At 37.9% G+C, this 25,383-nt stretch overlaps 1 protein-coding gene across 11 annotated transcripts in view; it reads left to right on the forward strand.

Moving 5' to 3' along the window:
* KDM4C (lysine demethylase 4C) overlaps nucleotides 1-25,383 on the forward strand; it is a 254,076-nt gene that overhangs the window by 108,688 nt on the left and 120,005 nt on the right. For all 11 annotated transcript variants that reach the window (XR_008447639.1, XR_008447641.1, XR_008447640.1 and 8 more), the window contains 3 exons: nucleotides 18,170-18,363; nucleotides 21,077-21,315; nucleotides 25,015-25,370. Coding sequence is in view for 8 of the 11 variants with exons in the window: in XM_054053462.1 (XP_053909437.1) it covers nucleotides 18,170-18,363; nucleotides 21,077-21,315; nucleotides 25,015-25,370 (789 nt within the window). In the remaining 3 variants the exon portion in view is untranslated. The remainder of the gene's footprint in view (nucleotides 1-18,169; nucleotides 18,364-21,076; nucleotides 21,316-25,014; nucleotides 25,371-25,383) is intronic.

Genomic DNA, 25,383 nt, shown 5'->3' on the forward strand with positions numbered 1-25,383 from the left:
TAGGTAATACCATTCTTGACAGTTAAAGTATTCTTCACATTGTTGAGAATATAATGTAGTGAAAGACACATCACTTTTACTCCCTGTTTGCTTTTTTTCAAATCTTGATTTAATTTCAAAATTGCCGTCAAACTTCTGGAAAGACAATTAATTGATCTGTGGAGATGTTACTATTTTATATTAAAACGAAGAAGCTAACTGGTGTTCAAGAACATGCTGTAAAATAGAAAAAAAATTCCAGACCTGGAAACAAGGTAACTGTTAAAGTCTTCCTCTCATCTGTAACTGGTAGCTTTCATAATGTGTGTCACCTGGTTAATGGTAGTGCTTTATGTGTTGTGCACCTGCACCTTGGTGTGTTTTTTAGATGAGAAGGGAAGAAAGCATTTTGAATACAGTGTATGTTTGTGAGTATAGGAGTGGCTTTAGTTTGTGTTTGAAGTGATGCCTGTAAAACATGCAGAGCAACTCAATACCAGTGTATGAGATCTTATCTTGCAGCAAAGAAAAGATTGCCTTGGGACTGCGTTGGAAATGTGCTGCATGCACAATATTGTAATTCAATAGAGCCTGTTAAAGAAACTACCATGAGGCTATTGTTATGGTTAAATGACTAGATCTCCCAGTTGTCAGGATAATAAACAATGCATACATTTTTAATTGAGAAAGCTTCCAAGCCTAGCTTGTAAGGATGTATTTGCTTGTGATGGCTTGCAGAAGTTAATTCAGACAATTGAAAGGGTTAAAAAAATATTATTGTCTGAAAAGTGTTTGTTCACAGAAAAACAAGCAGCTGAAGAGATTGAGGCTGCACGCATGATCTGAGGCAGCTGAGCTACGCTTGTAGAAGGCATATCTATGGACAGTATTCCATTGTTTAAACATCATTTTTCATTCAGAATTATCTGTTCCTTTGAGATTAAAACCTTTAGTTTAAACGATCTGTGAAAGGCTGTGTTAATTACAGGTCACAGATTCTGAAACAAAGACTTTCAGACAGGCCAGCTAGATACAGGGCATAGTTTGAGGCTGGTTACAGATTTAAGCATTCTCTCCTGAGCAGGCTAGCCTGCTGTGAGAATCATGAACTTTCAGGTTGCATCAGAGAAAGAGCCCTGTTAGGTGAAGCAGAAGAATCTGAGACAGATGTCTTCGCCTGTAATTATTACAAATATACTCTCTATTCTTCATTTTATTCAAATGTAAAATAGTTGCTACATTTCCAAGTTTGCAGACACTTGTTTCCCAGAAACTAAGAAATGCTACTCGAGCAAATAAGTTTTTTTGAGTTAACAGGATTGCAGATAAAGTCAGCCCGAAGGAAACCTTGCACACAAGCATTAAAACTATGAAATAAATAATGAAGATGGTGTGGAGTGGTGGTAGTGAGACTTGTGTCATTGTTAATTTTTTGCTGTCTGGTAGCATGGATGTTTTAAAATGATTATTATATTGTGTTTGATGAAGAAATGAATCACTGCTGTTTTAAAATGCTGAAACTACTAAAATTTTCTCATGCAAATATGCAGTTCTTTAACACCTCTACCGTGTATATCTTCTGAAATGTGGAGAAAAAAAATCTCTCAGTTCTGTGTGATATTGTGCAGAAATAGGAGAGTGCAGTGGCACATCTCATGGACACATGGTAACCACTACAGTGTCAGATACTTCAATTTAAATTACTTCTTTAGTGGTTTTGAAAGGCGGTCCTCTATGGTATAAGTAATAGGAGCAATTGCTTGCAGGGGGCACCTCATCACTTAGAAATGATGAAGTACCACCAAGACCTTGGGTCAACATAGCTGTATATGTGAGAACCCTACAAAGTGTTATTAAGTAAAGAAATGCAATTGTAGATTGTATCAGTAACAACTTCCGTTGGTTTTGTAGTGGCGATACAAAAGTACCACTGCTGTTGCGGAAGACCATAGTAAAACTCATCGGAAAGACTATGCAATTCTGATCACTTATGTTCAAGAAAAGTTAATGAAAAAGGTTGTGGAAAAGGGAGGATTCTCATTTGAAAGCAAATTGAAAACCTTGGTTTACTGACCAGAGCAGAGTTGAATAGATAGCACGGGCACACAAGTGGAATTGAGAAGCAAGCTACAATTTTATGTGTAACACATTTTAGCTTTCTTTTTCTCTGTGGGCATAATTTTTATGTTTATTGGCTGAATCCATGACACTGTACTTGAATTGTGGATAACCAAATCCTCTGGTTCTATTGCAAACCTGGTAGGTTCAGAAACATTGTTCTTGCAAATATGAAAGTGTTCACCTCGGTACGAATATGAACAAAGCACATAGATAACCTATGAAAATATTTAGGCTAGTATTAAATGAAATTTTTAGGCCTGCTGGAAGTGAAGTTCCAGATTGGGATCCTCTAAAAACAGATTAGAAAGACATAACAAAATGCCTTTTCCGTTCTTAGTATTAGGGCATGAAACCTGGTAGGTCAAGTGGGGAGAAAGACATTTTGCATAGGATGGACATGAACCAGAATTGCGAAAGCATGTGACAGGAATGGATTAGACTTACTTTTTACGGAGATGAATGCTGAGTGCCAAAGCAGGAGGACAAAAAAAGGGCAAAAAAAATTACTTTTTGCTTCTTGTGGAGTAGAAATAGTGATCTTTGTTCTGCTATAATTTTTTCATTAGAACCACTTGGTTTTACTTCCTTTAAACTGGAATGTTGCTTATTACAATCCCAGGAAATGGAACAGTAATAAAATCTCAAACTGCTTAAAAGCTATCCTTAAAAAATAAGAACACTAACTAGTGCTTTGTTGGATGGTGTTTAGTACTTAGAGTATACTGCAAGGTATTTTTTTTTCTTTTTTTTTCCCCGTTTCCTCTATAATCATCCTAAAAGAAATAAACATTAGAAGGAAATAATCCTCATGATACAAACCATTTTGGTAGGTACCTAGATAAAGAGGTTAATTGTGGAAATTTCTCTGGTAATTGTGGGCCTTTTGTTGGATGATGTGTTTCATTCCACTCGATGCTATATCAAGAATGGTGTGAATTTTTGGTAGAGCTTTTTAGAAGTTCTGCTTAATGCGGTTGATATTGTCTTTAAGAATGTTATCCTTGAAAAAGAAGACACAGCATACAATAAGTCGACTTCATCACAGTTCCATCTGTATTTGTTAGTATGCAATAGTGAAGAAGGTTGAAGTGGTCATTTTGCATTTTTAAGAGTATAATGGTAGATGATGTGGTATTTGATGAGTAAATGTTTCACAGAAAAACAATTAAAAAGGTTGTCTTGCTACTTTTCCCTCTAATCACATATGCTTGTGATTAATTTGGGTAAAAAACCTCCAGTATTTATGACTGAGGTTGCAATCTTTATTTATTATTTCTTTTAACTTATTTTTTTCTTTTTTTGGTACCTTTCTTTACACTAGTTTTACTTTGCCCTTAAGCTACCTGTATTCACACTGCGCCTTCTTACTTTCCATTGAAGTCAACAGAAGCTGAAGAAACTTTGCATTTTCTAATATAATTAACAGTCCCTCTATATTCCCTGTTATGATTTCATGATTATGTAATTCTTGAGTTAAAATTACTAGTTCTTTTCCAGTAAGGTTGGTTGCAATTGAAAAGACCATCAAGTAATGTTCCCCTTTTTGTGTCACATCCTTCCCAGCAACAGGTTTTGTGTTCACTGCATGTGTCTATTAAGCATTAAATCTTTAACTGTAGTTTAGTGAGAAAGAGCAATATGGTATGTTCCAGTGCAAGAATCTTAATTCCTACACAAACATATGGCATAGAATTATCTACTTACGGATGGAACATTCTGATAATAATTTGGTAGAGTGACATCTGCACAATAAAATAAGATGCTGATCACACTGGAAAAGTAAACAGAAAAGTTTTATACTAACTATTCTGACATCATCAGAAAGCCATTTTCATTCCTCTGCGGAATGTTAAAATTTAATGATCTAATTTCTTCTTATCACATGCAATATAAATAAAAAATAACCTTATCAAGTATTCAGATACCCATGCTGAACACAACTTTCAAGTGCTATTTTCTAGAATTTGGACTTAAAGCACTTGCATATGTTTAACAGGGAATGCAGGAAAAACATTGGGAGAAAAATTAAAATTCTGTGGTCATATCCATCCTTTACTGAAGATGGTTACATGGTCTGTTTTATTCTCTGCATAGTTTGATTTCTTCTCCGTTTGGTTCTGCCATCAAGATATGTAATTTGACATCAGTCTTTACTTTGTGAAAAACATGTTAACACAAAGACATAACTACAGCTTTTGCTTGAATCAAATGTGTGTGGTGATTTCTTTGAGGGCAATGTGAAGTGTGTTTATGTTAGAATGCTGGGTCTGAACTTAGAGAGAAAGTTTCTGCAAATCAGAACATAGAATTGTATTACCTAAACTCACGAAGGTCTGCAAGGAAGCATCAATTCAGTTCTCAATGCACATGATTGAACATCAACATCGTAGGTCTTCTATTTTAGACTTTGTAACTGATGATTTTGCCTCCATCATGAATTCTTCAAAATGGAGTTCTGGAGTACCCAGAAACTTGGACGCTGCATTGAAATTGAACTCAGTTCTGTTTGTACAGTTGGAAATGTTAAAGAATGTAAGCTGTTTTCTTCAACTTAAATATTGGTAGCTCTTTAGATATGCAGCGAGCAAGGAGATCTTTTAAGAATAATGGAAGTAGATAACAAATTCTGATACTTCTGCTTCAAGTTGTATACTACATTAAGGTAGTTGGCTTTGTGAGAAATGGTTTAACTATCTGATTACACAGAAAGGTAACGTAACTTTTTAGTGCAAGTTTAAGAGCAGAGTAGGGCTTGAGTTGATCACAGTATTTCAGTTTTGCAGTACTGAATTTATGTAAAATTTATGTAGTGTAGAATTAGAATAGTCAATATTATTTCATATTGAGCTTTTTTTCCTTCTTCTTTTCAACCTGTCTTTCCTACTTCAATTTACTGTGTCAAACAACCAGGAAAAATGGCTTTTAGGTTTCTTAATGGAAAGTTGCTGCTGTTCACATTTTTCCTTCCCCCCCCCCCCCCCCCCCACCCCCCCCCCCCCCCCCCCCCCCCCCCCCCCCCCGAAGAATATATTTATGAATCTAGAACATATTTATTTAGGTTTTGATCTCGACAGTTTATAGATCACCATAGAAGGCATTTTTCAAGGCATAAATAAATAATCACATATAGTGGTTTCCTTGTAGGCAGCTATATTTACAGCCTTATTTTCATTGTTGCTGTATAAAACATACAGATGTGAATTTTTTGAAACCAGAAATACAGTTATCCGGAATGATGTTGTGTTATCTTAGATTGGTCTTCAGTGCCTGCCTGCCTATGGAACTGATACCAGCTTTTTTATGATAGATTTCTGGCTAGCTGCAAGTGGGAATAGGAAATCACATAGAAATAAATGTATGGGACTATTGGAAGTTAATAGAGAGTTGATGCAGAAATCTCTTTCACTCTTTGGACATGCTCTGTCTGATTAATAGACTTTTCACAGATTAAAGAGCAACTTGGATATCATAAAGGACCTTTTGCTTTATTTATCAGTTCTCTCTCTGCCAAATAACAAACCTCCTATAAGGCTTCTCAGAGGGAAAGGCATGTAACCAAATATTCCTTTGCATGAAATGTAAACAAAGTATTTCTGTGAAGTTAAAGCCTTTACATTTCAATGTCAGTTTTATTTATTTCAAGTGGAATAAATGTGTTTTTTTAAAAAATGGACTAAAATTAGTAAAAGAATACATTTTATGTTTCTTAAATAAGAACAAAATTAAAGTTAACAGTAATGTGAAATCCATGCATAAAGTCTTGTGTCTACATAATTAAACCAAATATTCTGAGAACATCAGATACGCAGTATTTAGGTTTTTATGCTCACCCAAAATCCCTAGTTAAAAATAGTCATATTTAACATACTTAATGAAGTGGTTATGAAGAAGTAAATCAGATTGCCTGATTGTCTTGAAAATATCAAACAACTACGCATAATGAACTGTTTATCCTAAATTTTGAGCCCAATTCACATGAAGGTAGCCACATTTTTCTTTGTCTATAGAAGCTTCATTAATTTGTGTTACACTTTATGACTACAGAAATTCTTTATCTCCCAGCAGTGTTGTGGGAAAATACCTCCTATTCATTTGGCAGAAAAATTCAATAAGCAGCAGATGATATTGTCATTTTCTCACATGCAGAATCCTGATCTTTTGTCAAAACGTAAGGAATAATTGGCTGATGGCAATTCTGATTACTTTAGAAAGTAATTATTGAAAGAAGGCATATAGATCTTAATGATCCTTTTGTCTTCTACAACCACACAAAATGAATGATAAAATGACATGTTCTGCTTAAAAAAAAAGGAAAAAACCCCTAAACTAAGCATCCTGTTTGATAAGAGAAAGTCACCAAAACAGTGTGATGCCTTTTGAATCTAATTGCTACAAATGATTAGATTAGCATTTGGTGACATTTCTGGTAAGTTCCTCTTACTGCGTCATAACCCTTGCTAGAAGTTGTCTTCCCCTACACAGCCTTTTGCCCTATCCATACTTGAAAAGTGTTTTAAGGAGTTTGCCAGTTAGCACACCCGTTTAATTATACGTAGAATTAAAAACTACTAATGCATAGTAAAGGAGTTTTAGTTTAAGCACACAGCATTTCAGGAGTCTTATATGACTATTTACTGACGAAGAGAAAACAGTTTTGAACATGCTTCTTCACAACCTTCTAATGTGAAGGAGTTGTGGTGGTGTATGATGTACACTGGTATGAACGGTTTGATAGTGAAGTGACTAGCCAAGAAAGTAATCATTCTTTGATGCTTTGCAACCACATAGATCTCTGGTTGTACTAACTCCCCTACTTCAGAGGATGGCTGGAGGATCCTCTGTAGGTGTATAAGCGTGGGAGAAAGACCACGTATGTATGTGACTATCTGTAATTTTATATAGTTGTACAGGTTTTGTTTCTGAAGTTCTTTTAGTGTCCGGTACTATATGGTAATAATACTTTGCAGTACTGCACTTTTTTTCATTCTTTATTACCTGAGCATCCTATCTAATGCACAGAAAAAATTGCTTTTTCAAATGTGTATATTTTTTTTATTGTCTGTGCAGTCTTTGATGCTACCAGATACTTCTTGGATCAATCGTTTGACCATCTAGCCTACTTTTGAATAGGCTAATGCCAAGTCAATGCTTTTATTCCAAGTGGTACTGATACTTGGAGATATTAGCTAAGCAAAACTTTTGTAAGACAAAGAGCTAATGGATTGAGACAGAGAGCTAATGGATTGAGAACAGTCCTGTTATAGACTGATTTAATAAAATGTATTGAACCAAAGACATGGCAAGTAATTCTGGTACCTTAATAAATGTTTTTCAATGTCTTATCGAATAATGAGCCTGCGTGTTCCACACTGAACTCTATTTACCAGCTTCATATTAATTCTTACATATTGGAATACTTGGTGATATTTAGTTTGTTCTAACTCATTCTCTTTATGGCTGATGAACATGCAAACAAAATAGATGTATCTGGTGCAGCTGCAGAGTTAAGTGAGTTTTGTTTATACTGTTCTCTGAAAAACTTGACCGGTACTTGAATGGAATTGCTAGATCTTTTTCAGGAAAGTTCCTGTCTTATATCTGTAGGTGTCAGTTTAGGAACTGTGATCACTGTGGCAATTTAACTACTGCAGTGAATAGTGAAGAAATGTTTATTTTCCCCACTCTAGAGCATGGTAAATTATCTGAGGCAAGAGGAATGTTGGTCATCATCTTCTATCAAGTCCTTCATTTGTTTATCATTGTTTTAAAAACTATAAGCCAGAAAGGCCTGTTAGCATCATAGTTCCTTCTATTTTTTTCTTCACTTGAGTGGAAGGAAGTTCCATTGCTTTGAATGGTCTGACATTTCTTTTCATTAGGAGTTTAAATTGAATACAATCTCTGTTTACACTGAGCCTTTCTGCTTGTGTGTCATGTTTGTTAACTGGAAACTCACATTTTCTAGGAATGGGTTCAGTTTTCCTTGACTATTGGCAGATGTTTCTCTAGGATCTTCAGTGACAATGATGTATTTGTTGATAACGCAGTGCTTGCTAGAAGGAGCTTTGTTTTGCATCAGTGAGTCTATTATTTTTGTATGAGAGCTTTAGTCAACAGAATTTTATTTTATTTCTTCCAGAAATGTCTAGGGGTAGTTTCACCCTGTTTTGAATGCATACTTCATACAATGACTTTTATTTTGGTTCAGATTCTCTTTCTTCTTTGTGGCAGTTGGAATACATAATGCGCTGGTTCCACTCTTTTGATTCGTATATTTGCAAGTTATGTATTTGAGTAATTTTAGTAGATGAGCCCAGTATTCCGAGATAGTAGCAATAACAGTTGGGCTGTGAGTAGATTTCATTCTTTTAGAGTTGTTACTGTTTTCATGCTCAACTTACTGCTTCAACACCCTGATAGGAACATATGAGGGATTTGGTTCATAGGCCTGCAAAATGGCTTATAGGCAGAGCGTGTCAGTGTCAGAACAGGAAAACTTTTGGTAGGTTTTCCATACAGCTTTTGTGTATTAGTGGAAAAAGCCTTAAAGAAGTCTGCAATTTCTATCTTTCTGAGATTTTGTCCTACTTTCTCATCCTCTCCTACCTTCCCAAACCTCAACAACCTGTGTCACAAAGCCCCTCTTCTTAATTTGTGGACAAAGCATCAAGACAGCATTCCATGGTTTACTTAAAAGTGTCTGAAAATCTTTTCTTTTGAACAAACCTGTGTTCTAATTAGGCACATTTTCTTCGCATTGTTTCTGACAGGATTTTTCTGTTTGTATGTTTGCTTGTTTTTGAGGATTGGATTTGCTGCAGATTATTGGAAATTTCCGGGGTTTTGTTACCTGTCACAGTGTGTGGTAGGACCATATAATTATTTCTTCTCACTAATGTATTTCTACTGTTTTTTTTTTTTCTCTTTGTAGGAGAGAAAAGTAGGAGAACCCCCCCCAAAAATATTTTAAGAACTGGGAAAATAATTCTATGTTCCTCTGTTCAGTTTAGAAATTAGGTCTAATATCTGGAGCAGGGAACTGAAACTCAAATATAATCTAGTCTCAGTCCTGACTCTGTCTAGTTTTGTGATCTTGACAAACAAACCTACCTGTGGTCTTGTTTCTTCTCTGTTATCAGGAAGAAACATTCTGAAATTCCTGGAATGAAGGTGTATAGTGCTAGAGATATTTTCATTATCTGTTGTCAAGTGTATATTCAAAGAATCACAGAATGCTGTAGGTTGGAAAAGACAACTTTAAGATCATCCAGTCCAACTGTTGTTTTGCTTTGCTGAACAAATGTACAAACGAAGTGCCCTTGGGAGACAAAAATTCGATTTAAGAGCCATATTGGCCAAAAAATTATTCAGTAGATTGACAATCTAGAATAAATCTGTTAGGTGGTAATTTTTGTAGTTCTTATCTTCTGTGAATTTTAAGTTAATAGTTGGAGCAGAGATGTTCTTGATATGTAAACAAACCAATGTTTGACTCAACCTGCTGTTTTACTCAGTGTTTACATAGACTACAAGGTGTATGAGAGTGATGAATTTGCGTATTGTTAATCTTGACAAACTGAGCCAACCTTTTGCAAGAATTTTATCATATGCTTTAGAGAAACTGAATGAATATGATGGTGCTTTACATGATTCGTATGAGCCTTGACCATAACTTTTCCCTCTGATTGGGATTTCATTGCTTTCTTCTCATTCCCCAAGGCAGAAGTCATTATGTACTGTGATTTACCATTGATAACATTAATTAGCTATTTTTAACATCCCTTAAAACAACGTTCTAGGTGCCAAAAGGTGAAAACTGCGAAAAATGTGTCATGACATTTTAGAACACCATCGAAGTCTTTGGAAAAAAATAAAAAATTACTTGAAAAAGTAATTTTCAAGTTTGAAAATTTGAGTTGGTTTGAGTTGGAAGGGACCTTAAAGATCATCTAATTCCAACCACCATGCCATTGATATGGACACTTCCCTATATATCAGGCTGCTTAAGGCCCCATCCAACCTGGTCTTAACACTTCCAGGGATTGGGCAGCCTGTTGTCCCTGGGCAACCTGTTCTGGTGCCTCACCACCCTCATAGGGAACAATTTCTTCCTAATGTCTAATATAAATTTTCCCCCCTCCAATTTAAAGCCATTCCCCCTTGTCCTGTCACTACATCCCGTTGTAAAATGTCCCTCCCCAGCTTTCTTGTAAACCCTTTCAGGTACTGGAAGGCTGCTCTAAGGTCTCTCTGAAGCCTTTTCCAGGCTGAACAACCCCAACTCTCTCCGCCTGTCCTCATAGCAGAGGTGCTCCAGTTCTCTGACCATCTTCATGGCCGTCTTCTTATGCTGGGGATTCCTGAACATAGTACTGTAGATAGGGTTTCACAAGAGTGGAGTACAGGGGAGAATCACCTCCCTGGCCCTGCTGGCCACGCTTCTTTTGATGCAGCCCAGGATAGGGTTGGCCTTCTGGGCTGCAAGCGCACGTTGCCGGCCCCTGTCAAGCTTCCCATTAATCAGCACCTCCAAGTCCTTCTCTGCACAGCTGCTCTCAATCAAATTGTCCCCAGCCTGTATTGAAACTGCAGATTGCCCCGACTCAGGTGTAGGACCTTACACTTGGCCTTGTTGAACCTCATGAGGTTCACACAGGTCCACTTCTGCAGCTTGCCCAGGTCGTTCTGGATGACATCCTGTCCTTCTGGTGTGAGAACTGTAGAAGTCACCTGTAGGGAAATGTAAATGTTGTAAAATGATGTAATGTTGTGAATGTAAGAAAAACGTGGGATGTAAACGAGAGATAATCGCAGGCCAGCTCAGTTGAACTTAATTGCTGCAGCTGTGAGATCCTGAGAAGTGGCCAATCACTGAGGTAGCTGCTAACATGGTAAAGTGGATAAAGCCTGGCGTGGCAGAGCAGTTAGAAGGACCATTCAAAGAAGACCACTCAAAGGAGAAGCTCGGAGTAAGACAGAACACTCCAAGAGAGAGCAGCCCAGAGAAGGCAGCCCAGACAAGGCGAGAAAGTTAAGGCACTCCAAGGAGGAACTCCTGGAGCACTCAAAGGAGGAGCTCGGAGTTAGAGCAGCACCCAAACAGAGGCCAGGTCATCGGCAAGAACCTGGGAGGCTATGGAGACCAGAGACCGGGAAGAGAGGTCCGGCTATTCGCGGCAGACACCAATCCGAGTGGTGCAAACTTGCTTAGGGTGCACTGGACCTCACTGTCTTAATTTCATTGATGAAAATATTGAACAGCATTGGTCCCAGTATGGACCGCTAAAAGACATCACTTGTCATAGATCTCCATCTGGACATCGAGCTGTTGACCGCTACTCTCTAAATGCCATCATCCAACCAATTCCTTATCCACTGAACAGTCCACCTATAAAATTTGTTTCTTTCCAATATAGAGAGAAGGATGTTGTGGGGGACTGTGTCAGAGGCTTTACAGAAATCCGGACAGAGTACGTGCATTGCTTTTCCTGTGTCCACCGATGTGGTTAGCCCATCATAGAAAGCCACTAGGTTGTCATACGGGACTTGCCCTTGGTGAAGTCACACTGGCTGTCTCAAATCACCTCCCTGTCCTCCATCTGTTTTAGCTTAGCTTCTAGGAGGATCTGCTCCTTGATCTTCCCTGGCACAGAGGTGAGGCTGACAGGTGCGCAGTTCCCAGTGTCATCTTTTCTACCCTTTCTAAAAATGAGCACAATGCTGCCATTCTTCCAGTCACCAGGGGTTTCTCCTGACTACCATGACTTTTCCACCCAATCCTTGGGTGCCGATACTACGGGAAAGTCTCTTTTCCAGTTGCTAGTCCATTTTTTATCCTGTGCTTCAGAAGCCGCATTGAGGAATGCTCACCAATTCCAAAGTTAATGTTAATGATTAATGATTAAATCTTCCAAAACGTAGGAGTAGTGCCAGGAAAGACACCAATAAAGGATTTACAGTAGCAGGACACACAAAGGTAAACAGTTGTGGAAACTCGAGATGTTCTTTTCAAGATACGTTAAAAAAAAAACAGCCAACCAACCAACCACTCCCCACAACTTCCCAATTAATTCCCAAACCAGCAGTGAGCCTAAAACAATTGTCGCACAGAGATAACCTTTCAGCTGCTGTATTTGCAGTCAAAAGGCTTGAGCTTTGTTGACAGTGATACTTTACACTGCATCAAACTGGATAGATGGGTATTGAGACCTGGTAAGTGGGAATGCTGTTTTTGCATTAACCTGTTAGTCTGGATGATAACTTGTATTTATAGTTCATGAGGACCTGTAAAATTACCAAATGTATGTAAAATTACCAAATGTATGTAAAATTATCTCCTCTTGCTGTGCATAGTAATGTCTTTCTGGCATCATCTTTGCCTGTCTTCAGCAAGTTCTTGGGTTGTAGACTGATGTCTAGTTTCCATTTTGAATTTCATCAGTATTCCTGTATAAAATATATAAAAATTAAGCCTAACAAAAAATAAAATAATATTTGTTAGGCTTAATAAAAATTAAGCCTAACAAAGTACAACTATTCTTCTTCAAATTAATACTTTGGAAGAATTTTAATTAATGTAGATTTCAGTTAAAGTGAAAATCACACTTTAGTTAACCAAATCCAATACTCAGTGCAAAATGTCCCAGACCCTCCGGATATCTTACGCTATGTGTGTTAAGTATTTCAACATTGTAATATAACAACAGATGTTTAGGTTGAGAAGATGTTTTTTGTGGATAAAGACATAATTTCATATTTTAGGAGGTATATTGTCAGGTATACTTAATTGAACCAGAAGAGAAAAATGCAGATCACATAGGCTTTACTCTGGATATATATTTCTGTACTTAGAGCCGTGGTACTAGGAAGTACTTCTCTTCTACTAGTCAAGTAACAAGATAAATAATCTATATGCTTTGTGCTGCAGCAAAATATGATACTCTCTACAGAGTGGGAATTTTTACATTATTCTTAAAAATTCAGTGATTCTGTTTGGAAGTTTAATATTAATGACAAAGTATTAGTTAAACCCTTAAAACGTGTTCTTGATACTTAATGATATAAAATGCTTTTCAAGACCTCTTCTTAGGTCTTAGGTGCTAGCATAGATGGTACTAAGTCAAAATGTTTCTGGTCAAAACATGAATTCTATAAGTAGCTCTGTGAAAGCAAATAGCAGAAAAATGCCCCCTTTTTTAAAATGTGCTTAAGTATGTGTCTAATATATGCAAGCATGAAAGCTTGTTGTATTTCTTTAAATTTTCCTGAGTCAGAGTTCAAAATGGGAAAAATGGACCTTTTTTTAATACAAAATAATTATTCCTTTTTCCATTCACAAATAGCAACTCTGTGAAAAAAACTATTTTGGCTGAATATGTCTCTCCTAGATAGTCTTTGCATATTACAAATATATCTCATATTTGGTTCTATAAATCAGTTAAAATTACTGAAACACTTGTCTCTGGATTCATTCTTGCAAAGGTTTGCAGCTTACAAATGTTATTTGGATTGCTTACCTCCAAGTTGTATCTTTAAGATAGGACAAATAATAGTAACAAAAACGGCAATGTTGATAGTAATATCAAAGAATTGTTAGAGTTTTGTTCCCTTAAGTATTTTGATTCTTATATTAATCTTTGATTGAAGAATATGTATCAGACTAATTCTGCTGCATGTTGAAAATAATTCCAGTCTGAAGGATTTTGATTTTTATGTATGGCAATGTCAGCTGTATTTTAAATGGCGATCCAACAACTTTGATTTTGCATTTACTTTGAAAGATACTAGAAGATCCTTCCAAAATTAGTGTGATCCATGAAAGTATCATTGTGAGTATTTTAGTAGATAGTGACATGTCCCTTTTGAGTCTGCCCTTAGAGGCTTCTTCAATGGAATTACATTTAGTTTTGGTTTAGAAAGAATCTTTTAGTCATGTTTTTGTCTTGGGAGCAGGAAGCCATGTAACTGTCAGCTACAAATCAGTCAAATAGGAAATGAAGAAAAAACATTAAAAGCCATTGCTGCCACCACCACAACGAAGAATAATAACAAATCCTTTAGATTATTTATCAAACCAACACATTTTTTTTTCTTGGCTTATGTTAGGGAATATGAGTAAAAATGGTTTTCAGAACATATCTGCTGTCCTTGTCTGCTATAATACGTCCAGATATTTCTGCACTTTAGTGCCAGAGGTGTATATTTTTTTTTACGTTTTAAAACTTCTAAGAAATTCTGTGATATTTCTAATACATGCCTGTTTTTTAATAATAATTTGCAGTAGTTCCGGAAAAATGTAGTGAAAATTGATCAAAGGTTAGTGAAAGACAGAAATTCTGTGCTCTATTTAGACATAATTTATTTTGTATCTTTTCATATATTATTATAATTCCATCATATAATACGTTTCTCAATATATTTTCTTCTTTGATCCTTCAACACTGACTTAAATAATTATTTTCTTCCAAACCACTGGAATGCTTGGTGTCTAGCAGTGCAACCAGTAATCCCTTAATTTTTTACAACCATTTCTAATCAGTGCATAGCAATGTGGCTTGAATATGAAAGGATATTCTTCATAAATGGAGAGAAAATCCAGTATTGGTTGTCTTTATGTTATGAATTGCATTTTTAAAAGTTAAAAATTTTACAGTGGACCGCTTATACACCTTTCCAGTATACAATCATGTCTTAATTGCTTTTCTGTTAATATTCATTGTGACTGATCAAGAACTCTTTGAATGAGATGCAGTATTTCAAATAAGGATAAGTGTTTCACAGAATGTGTGCACATGTACATATATACATGTTGTCTAAAAGAGGAAAATTCTAATCATATTTTGGCTAAAAACTATTATTAAAGACAGCTGCATAGAATTGTTATTTCTATGTTGATTTTTTTTTTCATTTTTCCCTTTAATCTCCCATTAGAGGGCAGTGTTATGAACATAGTGTTTTGGTGTTGACATAGAATCATAGAATCATAGAATCACCAGGATGGAAGGGACCCACTGGATCATGGAGTCAAACCATTCCTAACACTCCCTTAAACCATGTCCATAAGCACTTCATCAACCCGTTCCTTAAACACCTCCAGGGAAGGTAACTCGACCACCTCCCTGGTAAGCCTCTGCCAGTGCCCAATGACCCTTTCCGTGAAAAATTTCTTTCTGATATCCAGACTGAACCTCCCCTGGCGGAGCTTCAGGCCATTCCCCCTTGTCCTGTCCTCTGTCATGTGGGAGAAGAGGCCAGCTCCCTCCTCTCCACAACCTCCTTTCAGGTAGTTGTAGAGAGCAATAAGGTCTCCCCTCAGCCTCCTCTTCTCCAGGCTAAACAACCCCAGCTCTCTCAGCCGCTCCTCATAAGACTTGTTCTCCAGCCCCCTCACCAGCTTTGTTGCTCTTCTCTGGACACGCTCCAGAGCCTTAACATCCTTCTTGTGGTGAGGGGCCCAGAACTGAACACAGTACTCAAGGTGCGGTCTCACCAGTGCTGAGTACAGAGGGAGAATCACCTCCCTGGACCTGCTGGTCACACCGTTTCCGGTACAAGCCAAGATGCCATTGGCCTTCTTGGCCACCTGGGCACACTGCTGGCTCATGTTCAGTCGGCTGTCAACCAACACCCCCAGGTCCTTCTCCTCTGTACAGCTCTCCAGCCACTCTTCCCCCAGTCTGTAGCAGTGCATAGGGTTGTTGTGCCCCAAGTGCAGGACCCGGCATTTGGCCTTGTTGAACCTCATGCCATTGCCCTCTGCCCAGTGGTCCAGCCTGTTCAGATCCCTTTGCAGAGCCTCCCTACCCTCCAGCAGATCCACACTTCCACGCTTCCTCCAAGCTTAGTGTCATCCGCAAACTTGCTAAGGGTGCACTCAATGCCTTCTTCCAGGTCATTGATAAAGACATTGAACAGGGCTGGACCCAGTACCGAGCCCTGAGGAACCCCACTTGTAACTGGCCTCCAGCTGGAGTTAACTCCATTGACCACCACTCTCTGGGCCCGGCCATCCAACCAGTTTTCAACCAGGAGAGTGTGCGCCCATCCAAGCCAGAGGCTGACAGTTTCTGAAGCAGAATGCTGTGAGAAACTGTGTCAAAGGCTTTACCGAAGTCCAAGAAGACTACATCCACAGCCTTTCCCCCATCCAGTAGTCGAGTCATTTTGTCATAGAAGGCGATCAGGTTAGTTTGGCAAGATCTGCCTTTTGTAAACCCATGTTGACTGGGCCTGATCACCCGGTTCTCTTGCATGTGCTTCATGATAGCACTCAAGATTACCTGTTCCACGACATATTGAAAGGAAAGAAAGCATTTTTACCACATCTCAGATGCCTTCTTTTCATTATATGTCTTCTGATTTTCAGGAGGAAGAGGAATGGACTAGAATGATAGGTGGAAATAGCAGATAAAGAAATTTGCATCTAGCATATAGAAAGCTAGCTAGTAGAAAAATTGTGTTCAGTCTCATGTTTTTCAGCTTCTCTATCATTAAACGCCTTCCTTGTTTAAGAGGAGCAATAAAACTAGATGCAGCAGATGGGAAAGCCAGGCCATGCATTCACTAGTTCTTTTTATTTCTCTCTTTACCTGAAAGAATATACTGTCTCAGTCTTGCCCTGTAACAGAGTCATTTAGCTATAACACTTAGTTCTTTGAAAGTTTTCTATTTGAGACTATGTTTTAATCAGTCATTTTGCTCTTAATCTGAATACTTGTATTAGGTTTATGTGGCAAAGTTTTGGAAGTGTGGAGGGGGCTGCAGCATTGGCCTCTGTGAGGAGGGATCAGGAGCTGCCCATGTGTTGGACAAAGACAGATCCAGTTGGCTCCAAAATGAACTCACTGCTGCCCGAAGCTGAGTCTGTCAGTGACTCTGGAGGCAGCTCTGTGACAGCCTATTTATGAAAGGGTAAAAACCACTGTGCAGCAGCTGTGAGAGAGAAGAGTGAGGAAAATGTGAACAAAAGAGCCCTGCAGACTCCAGTCAGGACTGAAGTCCAGCCTGTGGAAAAGAGGGATATGAGAAGCTGGTTTTAGTTGTCTTCTCAATAAGTTAATTTAATTTCCTTCAGTTGAGTCTGTGGTAGTTGTTAAGTCATCTTCCTGTCCTCGTCTCAGCCCATGAGCCTTTTAATCTTATTTTCCCCCTTTTCCTGCTGGTGAGAAGAAATGAGCGAGGTTAACCCACCACAATAGTTTGTGCTGTAGGTGTATTGATTTACTTATTCCAGTCTCCTAATATTAAATATCTTGGAGCATTAAGTACAGTAATTTTAGTCTGAAAATTGTTGCAGCATCTGCGGCATTCCAAGCAAAGACTCCTGTGCATTTTTATGGTCATCATTAAGAGTGTTTGAATACATCTAAAATATTCCACTCATATGCATAGTTTGTAAAGAAAAACAATGCAAAAATTCCTTGGAGGACTAAAGCGAAGTTGGTAAGGAAAATACTGAATGAGTTTTTAATGTCTGCAGTGTAGAGAAGGTCAGACTATATGTTTATAATGCACTCTTTTAGACTTTATACATAGTATTGTTCTTTTGCTTGTTTATTGCTCTTTGTAGAAAAACCTGGGCAAAACTCTAACTCGATAAGATACTCATATATATTTTGTTTAGAAGAGTTAAGAGCTAGGATTGTATATGCCTGTAAAGATCTTTGGGTCGGGTGGATACTACATGAGTTATTTTTAAAAGAAAATTGTGATGCTACTAAAGGTATGTGCAGTCTCTGGATTTGATCTAGTATTATGCTTAAAACTATCAATAGCAGCTAATAAAGCAAAAAGAAATGCTGTCGTTTCTTTTTGCTCTTAACTTGGAGGAGTTAATCAACCAGCAGAGTGTTTGTAAATACCTTTGTGGAGTCCTAATGTGTCACATTTGTTCAGATAGTCTCAGATCTTGAATGATTCATAACTCCTAAAGAAGTGAAGAAGAGGGAAAAAGCAAAATTTTGATTAGAGTTGGTTTTCATATGTAGGATTTTTGTTTTGGTCTTTCTTTACTGCAAACTGCGGTATATTCCATTACTTGTCACGTAAAAATTCCTGTCTTCTCTTGCAGTGCACTTGTAGGAGAGACATGGTGACAATATCCATGGATATATTTGTGAGGAAATTTCAGCCAGAGAGATACCAGCTGTGGAAACAAGGCAAGGATTTATACACTATTGATCATACAAAACCAACTCCTGAATCAACACCTGAAGTAAAGACCTGGCTACAGAGAAGAAAGAAAATAAAGATCTTTCCCAAGTGGTATTTATTTTTCTTTAGTCTCCATTTAATTGTCTTCAGTATGACATCAACCTCCTTTTTGTTCTTTTTTTTTTTGCCACTTTCTCTGATCTTTTATTTGAATTCATTTACTTTATATGATGTTTATTTTTTTGTTTTCTGTATTAAGATGAACTTTGGGAAAACAAGTCTTATTGTCAGAGTGACTATGAGAAATTAGTTGAACTTAAAAGTTACGTGTATAGCTGAAGTTAATGAGGATGGAGAGCATCAAAAATGAATTCCAGTTTGATATTTAGAATATTCCTTAAGCAGAGATTATTCCATTAAAATTTTCAAGGTATGGGTGGTTGCCATTGTTTCTATTGACTTCTGCAACCAAAAGACAAGGGAGAAGTCTAAGAGCTGAGATAAAAGTTATATTGGAAAAAATTATCATGAAGCTGTGGCAGAATCCCAGCAGCTGTGGGAAGTCTCTGGCAATAGTCCTAGCTGTCACTTCCTTCTAACTTCAAGGAGATATTAGTATCTATTTGGCACATTCTCACAGTGCTGCAGCTGAAACCTCGCTGTGTCTACCACAGGTCAATCACAGTGATTTCTCATAAGGAAGGCCTGTATCTCGGTTGTTGGTGCTGACACCAGTAAGGAAATTAGGAGAAAGGAGCTTCTTATCTTTCAATGCTTTCAATGGTCTATTAAAGTTGTTTCATAGCTGGATCTTCCTGTGCATTGTGGGTTTTGTTTGCATTGCACAAACTTTTTTTTTACATGAATGTTTTCCTGTCTTACTTAACAGGATCTTTATAGATTTTCTTCTTCATTATCTAATAAAAATCTGCTTATTATCTAGCCTAGAGTGAGCAGTTCTACTGGTATCTACTCACAACAGAGTGCAGTTTGCTGGGTTAAAGATAATACTGATATTGTTTTTTAAGACCCTTTTCTCCTTCGAAAATTTTTACAAGATAGTTACGTTTTTAGGTTGTTCTTAAACTGAATTTCCTCATTTTCTTGGTAAGTTAATGTAGTTCTTGAGGAAAATAGCAGAAAAGTCAGCTTTAAATGAGAGGACCAACTGCTGCTCTAGGGGAACATTATACTTCAGAAATAAAACATTGGTTTTATTCTGGATAATAATAGTTTGTGGGATAGAATCAGTTCTTGAAGAGAACTTCACAAAACAGTGAAGCATCTGCACAGCCAATTTGTTAGTATATATACATAGTATTAATTAGAGTAATTGTTTTGTTTAGCTAGTTGAATGTCATTTTGCCCTGTAGTAAGTTTCACTGTAGGTATTGTACAGCATAACTCTTAAGTTCACACTTGGAACCACAGTGATTCATTTTGCAGTACTATTATGGGTAGCTAGTCTTACCTAAAAGCAAAGGCTTTATAATAATTGTAATGAAAGTTTTATCATAGGAATGTGTAGGCAGATTTCATACACTTAGCTAAGTTAATAAAAACAAATCCAATACTGCTTAATACTTGAGTTGGCTGTTATTCAGGCATGGTAACAATGCATATTGGAAAGTGAGGATAAAATATTTATTCAGCTTCATTTCTAGTATAATGTGTTGATGGAAATTGTCATTGTTTTGATTATGGAATAATAGAAGTTCCAGCAGGGTGAAAATAGAAATACCTTCTATGGAAATCTTCATGAATATGGTGACAGGGAGAACTTGACTGACATTTATGGCTGAAATACTTTGCGACAATACAACATCTAATGGCTGCATGTAAACAGTGATAATAGTTCCTGTTATGTTACAATCTGAACTCATGGGCATCTTGTACTTAGGCAAATTTTCAGGAGATTACTACTTTTTAGAGAGGGTAGTGAAAGATATACATTGGTGGAATAGGATAAAATGCAAGGGACAGCAAAATAGATACCTGTAGTCTGAGATGCAGGACCTTTGTAAAATTCCTGATTTACTTGCCATTGTTGGGCTTTTATCACCAGTGTGTTATGAGTTTTGTAGCTTTATGTATTATGAAGCATATAAAAATATCCCACGTCACAGAGTTGTTGAAACTGGGCTAATCTCCTGTTACATTTATCCCGGGCACATAAATTACAAACCAGTTTCTGACAGAGGGTACCATTTCATTTGCTTTAACCTTTCCCTTCTACTTCTGAGGGTGCAAAAACATATGCTGGAGCTTTACTTTCAACTTTGTTTTTCACAGGGTATCATAGTGCTTGGTATTGTGACCATTCAAAAGATTTAGTGATCAGATTTTTTTTCCTTCTTTCAGCTATTTGTTTGTATTCAAGTATGTATAAAACCTTCTAAACTGATCTGATTTTCCAAGGGTATTCACACTACTGTTTTATTAGCATCGAGGTTTGGAAATGCCATGTGATTTTAGTGCAACTGAAACATTTTCATTTGTTTTATGAAGGTTAGTCTCAGGTTCAAATGATTGATTCATTAAAAAAACAAGTTTAGATGCTGGTTAACTGATAGTTACTTCGGGTTATTTTACTTCTACAGTTTAATAACTTTGCCATAAAATGGTGATAAACGATGAGAAGTTTAAATCCAATCAATTGTTAATCTATCACTTAATAAATTGTAAACAGTATCTCAACACAAAAAGATGAAAAATTTTCAGCTTTTTACCACTTTAAGCAGGTGAAAGGGACCTATATATTGGTAGATGTTTTATCTTATCCAAGACAGACATTCTACTTTGACAGCAATATCTCTTATAACAGCTTCCAGCACACCAGATCTCGATCTAAGAAGCTTAAAACTCCAGAGGATGGGAGCGTATCTGCTATGGTAGCTGGTGCAGAAATCACAGCAACTGAAACAGCTACTGGTGGCTTCAAGGTCAGTGAAGAACCTGGAAAAAAGGTGAGACTGGTAAACACAGGAGTACCTTCTGAGGAAGAAGAAAACAGTAATAGAATACAGCTGGATCAACACTTATTGGATAATGTCGATATTGCAGGTGAGATAAAGACTGATTATGTTTCACATGTAAATTTTAGACTGTTGATATAATGCCACAAATCAGTTCATGTTATAGCACAATTCTAAGTAACATACTAAAATACTTATAAAGTTATGCAGAGAAGATTGATATTGAGTAAAAATGAAAAAAAAGCCAAAATTAGTATTCTGATCTAAGAGTAATATAGAATCATAGAATAGTTTGAGTTGGAAGGGACCTTTAAAAGTCATCTGATCCAATCCTCCTACAATGAACAGGGGGATCTTCCATTAGATTCTGTTGTTAAGAGCTCAATTCAACCTTACTGTTAATGTTTCCAGGGATAGGGCATCTACAATCCACTTTGTGAAAAGTTTCTGCCTCGTGTCTAGTCTAAACCTACCCTCTTTTAGTTTAAACCCATTATTCTTGTCCTTTTTCAACAGGCCTTCATAAATAGTTTTCCCCATCTTTCTTATGAGCTCCTTTTACTGAAGGACTGCAATAAGTTATCTCCAGAGCCTTCTCTTCTCCAGGCTGAAAACTGCAAGCTGAAAAACCCCAACTCTCTCAGCCTTTTCTGACTGGAGAGCTGTTCCATTCCTCTGGTCACTTTTGTAGCCCTCCTCTGGACCCATTCCAACAGGTCCATGTCTTTCCTGTGCTGAGGGTTCCAGAGCTAGAGACAGTACTCCAGGTGGGGTCTTAGCAGAGTGGATTACAGAGAAAAATTACTTCCCTTGACCTGCTGGCTATGCTTCTTCTGATGTGGCCCAGGACATGTTTGGCTTTCTAGGCTGCAAGTACACATTGCAGAAGAAGGGTTCTACAGGAAGGGCTGGAGGGAGGATCCAGGGAACTACAGGCCTATCAGTCTGACCTCAGTGTTGGGGAAAGTCATGGAACAGGTGATCTTGAAGTGCTATCATGAAGCACATGCAAGAGAACCGGGTGATCAGGCCCAGTCAACACGGGTTCATGAAAGGCAGGTCCTGCCAAACTAACCTGATTGCTTTCTGTGACAAAGTGACTCGACTACTGGATGAGGGAAAGGCTGTGGATGCAGTCTTCTTGGACTTCAGTAAAGCCTTTGACACAGTTTCTCACAGCATCCTGCTTCAGAAACTGTCAGCCTCTGGCCTGGATGGGCGCACACTCTCCTGGGTTGAAAACTGGTTGGATGGCCGGGCCCAGAGAGTGGTGGTAAATGGAGTTAACTCCAGCTGGAGGCCAGTTACATGGTCCAGGGAGGTTATTCTCCCTCTGTACTCGGCACTGGTGAGACCGCACCTTGAGTATTGTGTTCAGTTCTGGGCCCCTCACCACAAGAAGGATGTTGAGGCTCTGGAGTGTGTCCAGAGAAGAGCAATGAAGCTGGTGAGGGGGCTGGAGAACAAGTCTTACGAGGAGCAGCTGAGGGAACTGGGGTTGTTTAGCCTGGAGAAGAGGAGGCTGAGGGGAGACCTTATTGCTCTCTACAACTACCTGAAAGGAGTTTGTGGAGAGGAGGGAGCTGGCCTCTTCTCCCAAGTGACAGGGGACAGGACAACGGGGAATGGCCTCAAGCTCCGCCAGGGGAGGTTCAGGCTTGACATCAGGAAAAAATTTTTCATGGAAAGGGTCATTGGGCACTGGAACAGACTGCCCAGGGAGGTAGTTGATTCACCTTCCCGGTATTTAACAGACCGGTGGATGAGGTGCTGAGGGGCATGGTTTAGAGATTGATAGGAACAGTTTGACTCGATGGTCCAGTGAGTCCTTTCCAACCTATGATTCTATGGTTGCTAGCTCACATCCAGCTTTTCATCTACCAGTACCCCTAAACTCTTCTCTGCCGGGCTGCTCATAGTGGTTTTATACCCGAGCCTGCATTGATTTTGAGGGCTCTCCCAAGTGAGGTATAGGACCTTGCACTTGGATTTCTTGAACCTCACGAGGTTCACATGGGCCCACTTCTCAAGCTTGACTGAGTCTGTCTAGACGGCCTCCCATTCCTCAGGCATGCCAACTCAACTTAGTGTCATCTGCAGTCTTGTTGAGGGTGCATTCAATCCCACTTTTTATATCATTGGTGAAGATATTAAATGACTTGGACCCAAGACGGACCTGTGAGGGACACCACTTCTCACCGATCTCCATCACGACATCGAGCTATTGACCACTACCATCTGGATATGACCATCCAATCAGTTTCTCATCCACTGAATAGTATATCCATCAAATCCATGTCTCTCCAGTTTAGAGAGGAGGTTGTGGAGGACTATGTCAAAGGCCATACACAAGTCTAGATAGATGACATCCATAGCTATTCCCTTTTTTTGCTGATGTAGTCACTCCATCAGAGAAGGCCACTAGGTTGGTCAGACAGGACTTGCCCCTGGTGAAGGCTGTATTAGCTCTTCCAAATCACCTCCCTGTCCTCCATGTGCCTTAGGATAGCTTCTAGGAGGATAGATAAAGAATGATTATAGAGGCTTAAAAATTCTTGCATATACATAAGTTGGTGGTCTAGCAAAGCCTTTTTGGGTTTGTTCTAATGATTTTTTTTTTTTAAAAGATACTGTTCCATTACAGTTTCCCTCAACTCTTAATAGAGGTTTGAAGTGTTCATGACCACTGAGAAACTGGTATTTTGTTAGCAACCATTCTGTGTTCATTTACTAGGGAAGGAGATGCAGAGGACAGTGGAGCACAATCCTCTTTCCTTTGTGCTATTGAAAAGTGATACCTGGACCTTTGTAGGGTAAAGGACCTCTTTAGATATGATGGTGGAAGCTCCAATACGCATATGGGAGATGGTTGTTTATGCTGTGTTCTCTCTGACTACATTATGCTCATCTGTACTCTTCGTACCCACAGATTACGTTTTGGTATTAGATGGGCTTTGTATTTCTAAATGTTATATTCATTTACCCTGAAAAGGGAAACAAGTTCAAATAACCATTATAAAGAAAAAATGGGAAGAAGCTCTATGTAGACTTTTTTTTTTTAATGCCTTGAATGTGCTGCTGAATCAAAATTCACTGTGGTGTGTGTTCCATAGAGTTCTTCAGGACCATCATTTTTTAGTGACCTCTCTAACCCATTATTCTTTCTATTCCATGCAAGCATGAACAGATGAAGGATTTTAATACGCAGTTTCACTTGTCAGCATTACTAAAATCAGGCTAATTGTTGAAATTTAAAATTATGTAATTGCTTTTCATTTTTAGACCAGTGTTGTTGTTTTCAAAATTTTCATGATATCTGTTTGAAATATGTCTTTCTAATTATTAGCCATTAGTGTTCGCTTAGTTTTGTTTTCAAAAAAGGCATGCATGATAGGTATGAATACAGGGTATAAAGTTCAATATACTAGCCTTTTATTTCTTTTCCCCCAACTTCAGTCAAAGTACTTGTGGGCTCTCAGAGTAAACGAGCTACATGAATATTGATTCTTTTGAATTACATGAAGACCTCTTGTAGTTGAAATACAAAGTACTGATTAAATGATAAAAACTATGTTTCTCACTCCAAACTCAAAACATTTACATTTAATTTATTCTTTCATCAAATCTGTACTCCACATTTATGTATGTTTTTCTACCAAAGGCTTTTCTGTATGATTTCAATCATGCTTTGAATTTGAATAACTCAGATTGTTGTGAAATGAAATACAGTAATATAAGTAAATAAGTAAAATGAGATTTAATAACGAATCATATTCTTGATCTATAGGAAGCATCCATTCAGACTCATTTTTGAGCCCTGTTCCTGTGCTAAAAAAAGCAAAAACGGCACATGAGGAAAGGACAAATTCCAATCTCCTTACTTTTGAAGAATCTGTGGCCTGCATGACTGCTTCTGATAGTGGTAGTAAGGAAGACAGTTTGAAAACTCAGCATCAGTCTGTTTCATCCATACCATGCCATAAGTCAGAGGGACATGCTTCTGAAGCAGAAAACCAAGATAAAGAGGAAAATGTCTTGACAGAGGATGATGTCAGCAACCTAGAAAGCCATGGAAGTGGCTTTGAATGTGGAGAAATGCGTGTTCTGGTAAACAATGAAGAAGATGGCATGGAAACATCCAGTGTATGTAAAGCAA

Source organism: Cuculus canorus, chromosome Z (genome assembly GCF_017976375.1).
Source record: "Cuculus canorus isolate bCucCan1 chromosome Z, bCucCan1.pri, whole genome shotgun sequence".
Taxonomy (NCBI): Eukaryota; Metazoa; Chordata; class Aves; order Cuculiformes; family Cuculidae; genus Cuculus; species Cuculus canorus.